General features: G+C 35.4%; 1 protein-coding gene across 9 annotated transcripts in view; it reads right to left on the reverse strand.

Annotated features, from left to right (window-relative positions):
* The window catches only part of LOC111154240 (KIAA1468 ortholog), a 114,202-nt gene that overhangs the window by 82,304 nt on the left and 16,989 nt on the right, over nucleotides 1–14,909 (reverse strand). For all 9 annotated transcript variants that reach the window (XM_022513728.1, XM_022513727.1, XM_022513724.1 and 6 more), the window contains exon 2: nucleotides 2,491–2,580. In XM_022513728.1, the coding sequence (XP_022369436.1) occupies nucleotides 2,491–2,580 (90 nt within the window). The remainder of the gene's footprint in view (nucleotides 1–2,490; nucleotides 2,581–14,909) is intronic.

Raw genomic sequence — 14,909 nt, forward strand, 5'->3', positions numbered from 1 at the left:
ATATGTTAATAAAAATAATAATAATTTAAAAAAAGAAATTTCTGTTCTTTCCTAGTGAGGTTTACATGTGATCCAATCACAGATGACAGGATCTTTTCTGGATTACTGGTTCTTTAGATAAGCTTTTAAGTTACTACCAATGGTTAGTGAAGAGCCACAAATCTTTTTAGAAAGTTTCACTCACATATCACACATTTGATTCAATTACAGCTTATCATAAAGAATGCTACAAGTCTGAAAGTAATTCTCTTATAGTAACATATGTTTTCCTTCCCTTTTCCAATTAAGATAAAAGTTTTTTTTATATATAGCACTGTATAATAATCAAAAATTACTTTAGCTCCCCAAACCTAGAGACAGAGTATAAGCTTTAGATTACAAATACAAGGTTAAAACCACCATGTATATATAACATTTCATTCTTAGTTATGCTTGGTTATAACATCTTGCTTTTACATCAATAATGTTTCCCTAATTAGAAACACTAAAACACCTAAATAACAAGAATAATGAACCTCTTAAATCTGACTAAATCTTAAAATTTAGGTTTTCAAATGGAAATTAAAGGAAAAAATAATTATGTGATCTAATTTTGGGTAGAACTTACTTGCTAATTATATAACCATTTGAACAGTAATACAAATATACAAAACCAGATATATTTGGTTAGTCTAAGAAACTACCATGTATTTAATATTTAACATATAACATAAAATATCTTATATCTAACATATACGACATAATTATATAACATAATGTGACTTAACAAAGGATAAAATAAGTAGGATAAATTAGTCCTAAAGTTATACAAATGATTTCCATTTGATTTGTTAATTTTTAGATAAAACTGATGTGATTTATTGTTTTGATATAAGTCAGTAAATAATGCTTCTGACTAAATCATGATTTAATATTGGGAGCCACATTAAACTCTTCCAATGATTTCCCATTCAACTGACACCACTACTATCTACACTATTGAATCCTCTCTTCTGCTGAAACAGTTACATTATTTTTTTCCTAACTAATAAAATACCATCTGAGATTTATTATATGTGGTGCCGAAGCAAGCACCCAACTGAGATTTAAAATTATTCTAATATTTCTACTCTTGGGTAATGAGTGAAAGTCATATATCGAAATGTCATTTTTAACCAGGTTAAACCTCATCCTTCCTGCTATGACATACTATATGGCATAGTCAGTTGCGGACTCTGTTGCTGGGCTATCTGAATTTGAATCTAAATTCTAGCCTTGCCACTAAAGCCTTAAATAATCCTTCTGAGTGTTTCAGTCTCCTGGGGTGGAGAGGATGATGACAACTCTATAAGTCAATGATTTAATACACATTTAGAACGGTGATTAGAATAGAGCAAGTGCTACACAAAAATTAGTACTCACTTTTATTCATAATGACCACAACAGGAAAACATTTGGTAGACTGTAACAAACTTGTTCCAGTAAATGGAAGAAAAATTCATGGTCAAGAAAGTAATCCACATTATGGGTACTTCCTGATAATCATATTGCCCCCATGGGTCCCATCTGTCCCATGTGGCATCCTTCCTCCTCCAGGAGTGCCACCATTCTGGTGGAGATCAAACTACCTAACTGATGTCTGTCTGCTTTCCCCATCTAAGAGCCAATATCCTATGAAGACTACAATTCCTGCAAAGCACTCAAGAATGTCTTCAATGACAGAGAGCCACAGCTTTGAAGCACCTGACAGGTACCAAACATTTGACACTAAAGGAGCCAGGGCTGCTACCCTGATAATTTCCAGGGTGTACCCCGACCAGAATCTATGTGGCTTCATTAGATATAGGCAGAGCAGGTGGGAAGGTAGAAAGGCGAGGAGAGAAGGAGATTGGTATGAGTAACCAAGCATTTAGAAAGAATGTCGGTCTTCTTATTGGAATAAACGAGGTCCTGGAGGCCCGTTTTATACCAAGTATTAACCCTTTATTTTTGGCTTATAGGAAAGTTAAGGGAAATTTTTAGAGAGATGCTGTAATGGCTAGGGAGCACCCAGACATCTCAAGACAAAGCTTTATTCACCAACCAACATAGAAGTATTTCAACCCATTTTTACAGTCAGTAGAGTTGTGTTGATATACAACACCTAAATATCAGCCCTAGTTTGGAAGATCAAAGGAGCAAGGAAGACAAGGTCCAACTAACCTTGTACTGAACTCTGGCTAATTTAAACCTGCTTTAAACCAGTTAGAGAACTACATGGTTGTAAACTGTTGGTCACAAGCAGAACTCAGCAAATTTTAGGTATGCATAACCAGAAACTCACAGCACAACTATAAGAAGAAGTTGAGGGTTCAGATGTACCCTGTAGCCAATAAATTAGTAACATAATTTTATGTAATAACTACATAATTATATTCACATACCAAATCGTAGAAGGAAGAAATTCCTCAAGTCACTTTATTATTTCTTGAATGTTAAAGAATCCAAATCTGTCTTTACAATGTTACTCACCTGCCACTCTCTCATCTGTTTCCCTGTTACCGTCATCTGAGTATCTTGCAAAGTCTAAAGAATCAAGAGTACTGATGCTTCCAGCTCGATCTGTAATAATGAGAAAAATAACAAAAACTTACTTTTAATTGTCAAGATAAAACATTGGAAATCATTTACCTATGATTATTTTTAGCTTATAAAACTATGATTCTAAATTCTACTAAAACAATAAACTAAGATAGAAATGCTCAAATCAACTAAGCTACCTTAAAATAACTCAAGTTTCTCTGCCTAAATCTCTGGCTAACTCCTGAACAATGCACACACAGGGTAGACTGAAACCAGTCCAACTAAAGACGAAAAAACCCCAAACAAACAAATAAACAAACAAACAAACAAAATCAACCTGAAATGAAATTTGAGCTATTGTATGAGAGTTTGCAGACTGAATTCAAGAAAAAATTTATGAAAAAACACAACACTTTGAAAAAATAGAACAGAATCCCATCTCCACAGCATAACACATATTTGTCCACCATACAGTCCAAACTACCTGATACACAAGAACCAATAAAATGTGACTCAGTGTCAAGACTAAACACAATCAATAGGGACCAACTCGAAGATAATCTAGATGTTGGAATTAGCAGACAAGTTTTTAAAATAACTACTAGGGGCGCCTGGGTGTTTCAGTGGGTTAAGCCTCTGTCTTCAGCCCAGGTCATGATCTCAGGGTCCTGGGATTGAGCCCTGCATCAGGCTCTCTGCTCAGCAAGGAGCCTGGTTCTCCCTCTCTCTGCCTGCCTCTCTGCCTACTTGTGATCTCTCTCTCTGTCAAATAAATAAATAAAATCTTTAAAAATAAATAAATAACAAAATAAAATAACTACTAAAACTGTGCTTAGTAAACTAAGATTTTAAAATAACTACTAAGGGGTGCCTGGGTGGCTCAGTGATTAAGCATCTGCCTTCAGCTTGGGTTATGATCCTGGGGTCCTGGAATCCAGTCCTGTGTCTGGCTCCCTGATTGATAGAGAGCCTCCTTCTTCCTCTCCTACTCTCTCTGCTTTCTCTCTCTCTCTCTCTCTCTCTTCCTTCCTCCCTCTCTCTGTGAAATAAATAAAATCTTTAAAAACAAAATAAAATAAAAAAACTACTAAAACTATGCTCAGTAAAGGAATATATGCACACAATGAAAGAAGAAAACCTTAGCATAAAAATAGACTACAAAAATACTAATGGAAACTAAAAGAGAAAGTTATCTGAAATTTAAAATTCTCGAAACAGTTTAAAAACAAAATGGAAGTAACTGAGGAAGGAGTCAGTGACTTGCAAGATAGATTAATAGAAATTATCCTAACTCAAGAACAGAGAGAAAAAAAGATTGAAAAAAAAATTAAAAGAGCCTCACGGACAGAACAATAGCAAATGATCTGACATACGTGAAATCATAGTCAACAATAGGTAAGACAAGAGATGAGACAGATACAAATTCAAGAGGCTCAAAGAACACCAATAAAGATAAAGAGAACAGAAATTTAGGCACATAATCAAATTGCTGAAGATCAAAAACGAAAAGAAAATATTAAAAGCAGCCAGAGAAAAACAGTATTTTACATATGGGGGACAGTGATTTGAATGACTGGTGATTTCTCATAAAAACTTCATGAAACCAAAGGCATCCAGATTGGAAAGAAAGAAGTAAAACTATTTGTATTTTAAATATTAAAAAACTAAGGAATCTACTAAAAGATAAACAGACCTAAGAAATAAGTTTATCAAAGCTGAAGAACACTGGGGTGCCTGGGTGGATCAAGTGGGTTAAAGCCTCTGCCTTCGGCTCAGGTTATGATCCCAGGGTCCTGGGATCAAGCCCGGCATCAGGCTCTCTGCTCAGAAGGGACCCTGCTTCCTGCTCTCTCTCTCTCTGCCTGCCTCTCTGCCTACTCATGATCTCTGCCAAATAAATAAATAAAATCTTTTTTTTTTTTTAAAGCTGCAGAACACAAGATCAGCACATAAAATTCAAATTTTTATACACTAGCAATGAACAATCCTAAGGCAAATTTTTAAAAAAAATTTGATTTCTAATAACACCCAAAAGAATAAAATACTTAAGAAAGACACCCCCATGGGGCGCCTGGGTGTCTCAGTGGGTTAAGCCTCTGCCTTCAGCCCAGGTCATGATCTCAGGGTTCTGGGATTGAGCCCCTCATCAGGCTCTCTGCTCAGCAGGGAGCCTACTTCCCCTTCCACCTCTGCCTGCCTCTCTGCCTACTTGTGATCTTTCTCTCTATCAAATAAATAAATAAAATCTTAAAAAAAAAAAAAAGGAAGACACCCCCAAGCTTATAGATGAGAATATCCATGCTAAGACAATAAAAATCCATAATACACAGATTCAATGGAAACCCTGCAATCCCTATTTAAAAAAAAAAAAAAAAAAAAATCCCTGCTGACTTTTTCCCACTTCTTTGAGAATACTGAGAAACTATCCTAAAACATGGACATGAAAAAGTCTCAGAAAAGTCAATTTTTTTAAGTTTATTTATTTAAGTAATCTCTATATCCAATGTGGGCTCGAACTCATGACCCCACGACCAAGAGCCACATGCTCTTCTGACTGAGAAAGGCTCTTTTGGCTTTCCCAAAGCCAAAGTAATCTTGAAAAAAGAATAAGGATAGAAGAATCATACTTCTTGATTTTAGACTTAAACAGCATTTTTCAACAAATGGTATTGAGCTAAGCAGATATCCACATGCCAAAGAAGGCAAGTGGATCATTATTGTATACCATAAGTGAAAAGGAAAAATGGATCACAGACCTAAATATAATAGTGAACACTATAAAACTTTAGTAGGAAATGTGGAGGGAAATCTTTGTGGCCTTGTCTTCGGCAATGATTTCTCAGATATAACACAAAAGCATAAGCAACGTGATAGGCAGAAAAATTCTAATCCCTTATTATCTGTGACTATGTTACCTTACACAGATGGAACTAAGATTGCTAATCAGCTGATCTTAAAGAGATTATGTTGGATTATTCAGGTTGGGCCAAGGTAATAGCAAAGGTCTTTAAAAGTGGAAAAGGGCCATAAGCCAAGGAATATAGGCAGCCTCGAGAAGCTATTTTAAAGATTTTATTTATTCATTTGACAGAGATCACGAGTAGGCAGAGATGCAGACAGAGAGCCTTATGCGGGGCTAGATCCCAGGACCCTGGGATCATGACCTGAGCTGAAGGTGGAGGCTTTAACCCACTGAACCACCCAAGTACCCCTAGAAGCTATTTTAAAAGGCTTCCCCTAGAACCTCCTGAAAAAACACAGGCCTGCCAACACTTTAACTTCAGCCCATTTAGGCTATCACAAAACCCATTTTGGATTTCTGAACTACAGAACTGCGAGATAATAAATAATAAAAATAGTAAGTCTGTGTTGTTCTAAGATACCGTATTTGTTTTCTTTTTTTTTTTAGCAGCCATAGGAAACTAATACAAGTGATAAACAAATGAACTGATAAACTGGATTTCATCGAAATGAAAAACATTTGTGCTTTAATGGATAAAGAAGAGGTGATATGTATCTATATATGTCATATGGATATATATATATCATGTATAATCATATATATATGTACGTATGATGGAATATTATTCAACAATAAAGAATGAAATCTTGCCATTTGCAACAACATGGATAGATCTAGAGACTATAATGTTAAATGAAATAAGTCAGTCAGAGAAAGACAAATACCATATGATTTCACTCATATGTGGAACAAATGAACAAAGGAAAAAAAAAAAAGAGAGAGACAAACCAAAAAACTCTTTCATTACAGACACCAGACAGTTACCAGAGGGGAGGTAGGTGGTGGGATAAATGAAGTAGGTGAAAGGGATTAAGTGTATACTTATCTTGTTGAGCAGTGAGTAATATGTGTAAGTAATGAATCACTATATTGTACACCTGACACTAATAGAACACTTCATGTTAACTATACTGGAATTAAAAAAAAAACCCACCATTTAGAAAGTGAAAACAACCCACAAAATGTGGGAAAATACTTGCAAATTAAGCATCTGATAAAGGACTTAAATTTACAAATATAAAGCACTCTTCTAACTTAATAAAAAAAGAGCACAACTTCAAAATGGGCAAAAGATTTAAACAGCCATTTTTCCCAATAAGATACATAAATGGCTAATGAGTACACTGACGAATACTCAACATCATTAGTCATTAGGGAAACGAAAACCAAACCACAATGAGTTACCACTTCAAACCCACTAGATGGCTATAATCAAAAAGACAGATATAACAAGTGTTTCAGAGGATGTGGGAAAAGCAGAACCTATATATTTTCCTGGTGGGAATGTAAAATGGCTCAAGTCCTTAGGAAAAGTTTGGCAGTTTCTCACAAGTTAAACATAGAATTCCAATATAGTATATACCCTTGGTATATACCCAAGAGACTGGAAACCTATATTCATACAAAAACTTGTTCATGGATGTTCATTCACAACATTATTCACAATGGCAACAAAACACAAAGGAATCAAATGTCCATCAACTAATGAATGAAAAAATAAAATGTGGTATAACCATACAATGGAGTATTAGTCACACATGCAACAACATATATAAATCCTGAAAACATCCTAAGTGAAAGAAGTCAGACCCATAAGGTCAGATATTGTATGATTTCACTCATATAAAATGTCTAGAATAGGCAAATCCATAAAACACAAAATAAATTAGTGGCTTGCCAGGTGCTGTTGATACAGAAGAGTGAGTAGTGACTACTAACGGGTACAGGATTTCTTTCAGGGTGATGAAAATGTTCTGGAATACAGAATAATAATGATTGAACAATTTTGTAAATATACACTAAAACTACTTAACTGTATACTTTAAAATGGTGAATTTGGGGTATTATACCAATACTTTTATGAATTACATCTACTTTTCAAGTGTTGGCCAAAATGCACAGAAATTGGAACCCTTGTATATTACTGGTGGGAATGTAAAATGGTACAGCTACTTTGGAAAACAGTTGGCAATTCTTTAGAAGGCTAAACATTTGAGTTATCATATGACCCAAGCAATTCCTCTTCCATCCAAAACAAATGAAAACATATGTTCACACAAAATCTTATACATGATCTATTTCATAGCAGCATTATACACAACGGCAAAAGAGAAGAAACAACAAAATGCCTGTTAATGGATGAACAGAGAAATAAAACGTAGTATATACGTCCATACAATTGCATGTTATTTCCCAATAAAAAGGACTGAAATAGTGATACATGTTACAACATGATTAAGCTTGAATATATGCTAAGTTAAAGAAGTCAGTCACAAAAGAGCCACATATTCTATGTAAGAAATGTACAAAATAGGCAAATCTATGGCAGCAGTAGATTAAATAATTTCCTAGGGCTGGAGGGTGAGGGCAAATAGAATGTGTGATAATGGGTGAGACATTTCTTTTCGGGTCGATGGAGATGATCTAAAATTAGATTAGGTGATAGTTGCCCAATTTGATAAATATACTAAAAACAATTGAACTATACACTCTAAATGGGTAAATTTTAAGATACTTAAATTCTAAGTAAAATTAATACTTTAAAAAAGGCGCAACAGCGTTGCAGTGCAATGAGAAAAAATGTAATTCAAATTCTGTATTCAACAAAAATATCCTTCCAAAATGAAGGAAAGATAAACTTAAGCAGTTCCCTAAATAATTTTCACAAAGGTCCTTATGCCTTAAGATGTTCCTAAGAAGAATTTTAAGAAAAGAAAGAAAAAAAACACAGTTGTGTGGGTGCGTGATAGCTCAGGTTTTATAGTACCCATCAATATAACAAAGATCCATAGAAGTCCTGAGTTAAAGCAAAATAAGATAACTTTTCCCAAAATCATTTGTCTACCACATTCCTTTTTTGAGTAATATCTATTTATTATCACAAGGAAATAATGTTACTCAGAACACACTGTGAAAAATGTTAAACTGCTTTCCCTATTTTTTGTAATTAAAATTTTTCATTTGTTAAGGGAAATAATGCATTAGAACAGGAGTCGGCCAGCTAAAGCCTGAGTCCAATGTGGCCTGAGTCCTGTTTTTATATGATCCCCAAGCCAAGGGCGGCGTTAATGTTTTTAAAGGGTTTTTATCACTTATTCATTTACTAAACATTTATGGAGCACCTAATCTGTACCAGGTACTGTTGTAGATTTGGGGTACACAGCGGTGAAAAAACTGATAAAGAAATAGTATGCCAAAAGATACCCTGCAGAAAAGAAAACAGTAGAGAAGGGAAAATTAGTTTATAGAAAAACATCTCAACTATATTAAATTTAAACATGCAGAACTGGTTACAGTTGAACACTCAGCTTTCCAAGGAAGGTGGTTCCTCAGTAAAAACTGACTAAGCTTTCTACTCTTTCTGAGATAGTACACAACTGCCTAGCATTCTTCCTCAGAAGACATTGCAGAATTTTGCAAGTGTTGGTGTCATTATTATAAAAAATATTGCTGTTTTACTATATAGGAAACAAAAGAAATAGAAACTCAAGTATTCAACTTAGGGCAAGACTTACTGAACTGCACTTAATACTTGAAAATACTTCCTATCCTCTTACAATTTGTCAGCCACCCTCTTCAGTGGGGGTATTCAGTGTCAGCAAGACCGGTACAGTCCCTGTTCTTAGAAAACATTCTACAGTGGGGAAGAGAACAGTATGTAAGTTAAAAAAAGAAAATTAATTAATTCAGATGATCAAAATGGTATAAAGAAAATAAAACGAGACAAAGCCAGGGGTTCCTGGGTGGCTCAGTCACTTAAGCATCTGCCTTCAGCTCAGGTCATGATCTCAGGGTCCTGGGATTGAGAGCCCCTGTCAGGCTCCCTGCTCTGCGTGGAGTCTGATTCTCCCTCTGTCCTTCCCCCTGCTTGTGCTCTCTCCCTGTCTCTCTCTCAAATAAATAAATAAAATCTTAAAAAAAAAAAAGACAAGGCCTGAGTAGTAGGTAGGTTGGGGTATAATACTGTGTACTCCGACAAAGCCCTTTTCTGAAGAGATGAGAATAGGTAAGAGTTTCAGGCAGACCTGGGGCAGTAACAACAGAGACTAGTGTAAATAATCGCAAAACCACTGTGAACAGTTTGAATTCTATTTCAAGTACAAAGGGAAACAACAAAGCACACAATTTTTAATCACTTAACCAATTTTTAATCAAAATCATTTTGGCTTACATATGCTTATATATGCTATAAGGAAAGTGATCTGTGGAGAGACCAATTAAGTTAGACAGTATTATGCTAAGTGAAATAAATCAGTCTGAGAAAGACAAATACCCTATGATTTCACTCAGATGTGGAATTTAAAAAACAAAACAAATGAGCAAAAGCAAAAAAAAAAAAAAAAAAAAAAAAGAGAAGGAAAAAAAAAACCCAACAAAAAATTAACAATAGAAAAAAAAAAAAAGAAGGGGGGGGGGGGGGGGGGGGGGGGTGTAAACAGGGGATGGGGATTAAAGAGGGAACTTGTCCTGAGGAGCACCAGGAGTTGTTTGGAAGTGATGAATCACTCTATTGTACACCTGAAACTAATATTACACTGTATGTTAACTAGAATGTAAGTAAAAACTTAAATTATAAAAAAAAAAGGCTATTATGGTCACGTGGGTAAGAGACAATAAGATTTAAACTAGAATAGCGGCAGTAGAAGTCTAAGTAGAAGTCAGATTCAGGTCATGCTTTTAATGCAGAACTACATGTCCGGCTAATACAATGGATGTGGGCTTAAGTAAAAGAGAAAACAAAATTATTCCTGAAGACTTCATTTACTGAATTTGTAATGATACAAAAGGGGAATAGAGTTTCAGAGGTTCTGTGTTTTAAGTGCACTGTGGTGATGGGGAGAATCCTTAGCTTACAACAGATTTTTAAGGGTCCCTAAACAGAAAGCTCAATGTTAATATTCTCACTTGGGTGAAGAAATCAAAGCGGATACTTATTATGGATGACCTAACTAGCTAATGCAAAAAAACAAAAAACAAAAAACAAAAAAACACGACAAATTAGAGGCTAGGTCAAGGGTTTTTTTTAATTAAAATATTACTGGGGCACCTGGGTGGCTCAGTGGGTTAAAGCCTCTGCCTTCGGCTCAGGTCACGATCTCAGAGTCCTGGGATCGAGCCCCACATCGGGCTCTCTGCTCAGCGGGGAGCCTGCTTCCTCCTCTCTCTCTGCCTGCCTCTCTGCCTACTTGTAATCTCTGTCTGTTAAATAAATAAATAAAATCTTTAAAAAAAATAAATTAAAATATTACTTTATAAAGTACTTAACTATATATTGATCTAAGGAAATAGATTATCTCTGTTCAGAAAGCAGAATCAGGACAAATGAATGTAAATTACAGAAACACAGATCTGGACCTCATGTAGGGCTCCCTGACTTCCCTATTTTTTTTTTTTTTGGTAAGTTTATTTATTTATTTAAGTAATCTCTATTCCTAACATGGGACTTGAACTCATGACCCTGAGATTAAGAGTCGCATGCTCCTCCAATTGAGCCAGCCAGGTGCCCCCCACCATCTTCTTTTAAAAAAATTAGTACATGTCAATAAGTGAAATGACTCACTTCAAATAAAACCATGTCATTATCAATCTATCTTATCTTTAAATTCCTGTTAAGGTAAACTAAGTGAAATTCTATATATAATGCTCTTCTTAGAACTGAGTTTTGGGGCAACTGGGTGGCTCACTGGGTTGAGCATCTGCCTTTGTTCGGCTCAAGTCATGATCCCAGGGTCCTGAAATCGAGCCCTGCTCCCTGAAATTGCAAGGAGCCTGCTTCTGCCTCTCCTCCTGCTTGTGCTCTCTCTCTCTCAATTAAAAAAAAAAGAACATGAAGGGGAGGAGTCAAGATGGCGGAGAAGTAGCAGGCTGAGAATACATCAGGTAGCAGATCAGCTAGATAGCTTATCAAACCATTGCAAACACCTACAAATCCAAAGGGAGATCGAAGAGAAGAAGAACAGCAATTCTACAAACAGAAAATCAACCATTTTCTGAAAGATGCAGGGCGCCTGGGTGGCTCAGTGGGTTAAGCCTCTGCCTTCGGCTTAGGTCATGATCTCAGCATCCTGGGATCGAGTCCTACATCATGCTCTCTGCTGAGCAGAGAGCCTGCTTCCCCCCTCTCTCTCTGCCTGCCTCTCTGCCTACTTGTGATTTCTCTCTCTGTGTGTCAAATAGACAAATAAAATCTTAAGAAAAAAAATGGATGCACAAGGGGGCACCTGGGTGGCTCAGTGGGTTAAGCCTCTGCCTTCGGCTCAGGTCATGATCTCAGGGTCCTGGGATCGAGTCCCGCATCAGGTTCTCCGCTCAGCGGAGAACCTGCTTCCTACTCTATCTCTCTCTCTGCCTGCCTCTCTGCCTACTTGTGATCTCTCTCTGTGAAATAAATGAATAAAATCTTTAAAAAAAAAAAAAAAAATAGAAAAATGGATGCACAAATAAAGAAACAAAACAAGACAAAAAAGAACATTGTGTTTCTATTCAGGGAAGCATTTAATTTTCTTGCAATTTAATTGTATCCGATAAATAATAATTTGCTATTATGTTTTAAGACAGCATAAGCAAAAATGGCAAAAAAACAAGTAATACAGTATTCCTCATTATAGCATAATCTCTTTTAAGCACAAGCCAAGAAATATCAAAAACAATAGGAACCACCAAAGTATCAAAAGTTCATCATATTAAAGGGGCTGGCTCAGTTGGTAGGTAGAGTATGCAAACTTTTGATCTCGGGTTCTTCAATTTGACCCCACACTGGGTGGAGAGATTACTTAAAAAAGAAAGTTCACATTAAAAATGGGCTTACCTCAAGAACATTACTCAGCAATTTAAAAAAAAACAAACACTATGATATATACAACATGAGTGAATCTCAATGCTGAATGAAAGAAGCCTTACACAAGAGTACACCCTGTATAAGTTCACTTAAGTGGTGTTTTAGACCACACAATAGTAATTTGTAGCAGGAAAAAAAATCACAATACTGGTTCCTGGAGTGCGGGGCTAATAGGGAAAGAGCATGATGGAACTTTTGGGGGAGATATGTATTAATAGGAGTTTGGGTTATCACAGGTGCATTCTTTTGTCGAAACTCATCAAATGGGACACTTAAAACTTACATATCTTGTTGTCTTTAAATTTTACCTGAAAAGAAAAGATTCTAAATATTGAGCTCTTAGTAATGACATGCATACCAAAGATTTTAAAAGATATCCGCAGCTTAGTTTGAAATGCATAAAGATAGGATGGATTTTTAGATGAATAGAGGGTTGGAGAAATATCCAGATATGAGCCAAAGCAAGTAGAGTAGAAGGTGAACTGTGTAATCTAGTGGTGGGTATATGGGTATTAAAATTCTCTCAACTTTTCTTTAAGTTTGAAATTTTCAAAATGTGGGAAAAAATAAAACTTGTTAAGTTAAACATTGATAGGATCCACTGACTCCTAGATTTTAATAATTAAAGCTATAACATTGGAAATAGCTACTATTTTCGTCTTAAATGACACAAAAAAATGTTTAAATGTTTTCCCTCTACTGTTTGAAATTGAGGCTTATGTGGTGAGAATTTGCCAGATCATTAAGGTTACCGATACATATTACTTAAAAGGCTTCCCAAAATAAGTATATATAACAATCTAAGTTCCAGTTTATAACAGTCTAAGTTCCAGCAGTTTATAATGCCAATGCTTGGTATTATTTTTAATCTCACCAATTTTAACACACTATCAAACTGTATCTTGCTTAATTATGCATCTCTGATTGCTGGTGAACTTGAACACTCTTTGAAAAATAAGTGTGTGTGTGAATTTTTAATTCACATTCTTTGACCTTATAGCTAACATCTAGATTTTCCTGATATATTAGTTTATCTGGCCATTACTGCCCTAACCAGAAACTCAACTTTTAAGAACTACATCCTCTATTCTTAGTCACATGTCTTAGCTCCTCATTCTGATGTCTCCAACGTGTGTATTAAAACATGCACACCCAACAGGATCAACTTTTATCAACCAATATTCTGATATTGGGACATCAGTCCTCACTGTCTTACTTCTGATTTCATGAATATTAAGGATGATGTTGATTGTTGATTTCAGATAAATATTTTTTATTATGTTAAGTATTCATCTACTGTTAGTTTTCTAGTTTTCTTCTTTCTCCTCCTATTCATGTTTAATCATACATATAGGTCTAGATTAGAACTTTTTAACCACCATACGTTATTCCTCCATTATACTGTTATTATTTCTCTGAAAGTTTCAAAGTTATCTAACAATGGGAGAGTCCTTGGGGAAAACAAACACCTAGTTTAATTTTCAACTTGGTATTATTATGGCCATTGAAAAATATTTTGGTCCAAGCCAACAGCTTCATATTTTCCAAAAAAGAATATTTGAGACCTTTCTAAATAATAACTATGATGTCACAAAAGTAAAAATCTCCTAATTCATTAAAAGTTATCCTACCATGTCAAAAAAAGAAAAAAAATACTAATAAAGACAGTAATTCCAATTTTGACTGAACTAAACTATAACAGATTTTGTAAATACAATGTACTTTGGATTTTCAGACTAGTAACAGGTAATCAATCCTATAGTCCTAAGAGAAATCTGCTTCTGTAGATCCAGCCACAAGGTTAAGTGCCTTTCTAAGTACTCTAAAAGAGAGAGCTTGAAAACTACTCCTTTTATTTAGAAAGAATGTACCATATTCTAATATAAAGTATACCACAAAGCATTTCTTCAAATTCTAGGATTGTGTAACTTCTTAATAATTCATTTCATAACTTAAGAAACTGAATGGCCCGGAAGCTTCATCATAGCAGGCAAACTGGTAAAACCTGCATGTAGGTTTTAACTTAGGTCCGAGAACTAAATCATTATACACAGTGTGACTTTAAAGATGCATATTAATTTTATAAATCACATACAAAAGTCTCACTTATATTTACATTAAATATTTTAGCACTGATGCAGGATGTACTTTTACAAGAGTTCAAAAAATTAGTTTCAGATCCTTGAAAAAGTATTTTTTTAAAGATTTTATTTATTCATTTGACAGAGAGAGAGATCACAAGTAGGCAGAGAAGCAGGCAGAAAGAGGGGGAAGCAGGCCCCCTGCTGAGCAAAGAGCCCGTTGTGGGGCTCGATCCCAGGACCCTGAAATCATGACCTGAGCCGAAGGCAGAGGCTATAACCCACTGAGCCACCCAGGCGCCCTGAAAAAGTATTTTTTATGGAAATTATATAGTACTTTAAAATCTAAATGTAGGGCGCCTGGGTGGCTCAGTGGGTTGAGCCGCTGCCTTCGGCTCAGGTCATGATCTCAGGGTCCTGGGATCGA

Source organism: Enhydra lutris, unplaced genomic scaffold (genome assembly GCF_002288905.1).
Source record: "Enhydra lutris kenyoni isolate GAN:26980312 unplaced genomic scaffold, ASM228890v2 scaffoldscaffold36, whole genome shotgun sequence".
Taxonomy (NCBI): Eukaryota; Metazoa; Chordata; class Mammalia; order Carnivora; family Mustelidae; genus Enhydra; species Enhydra lutris.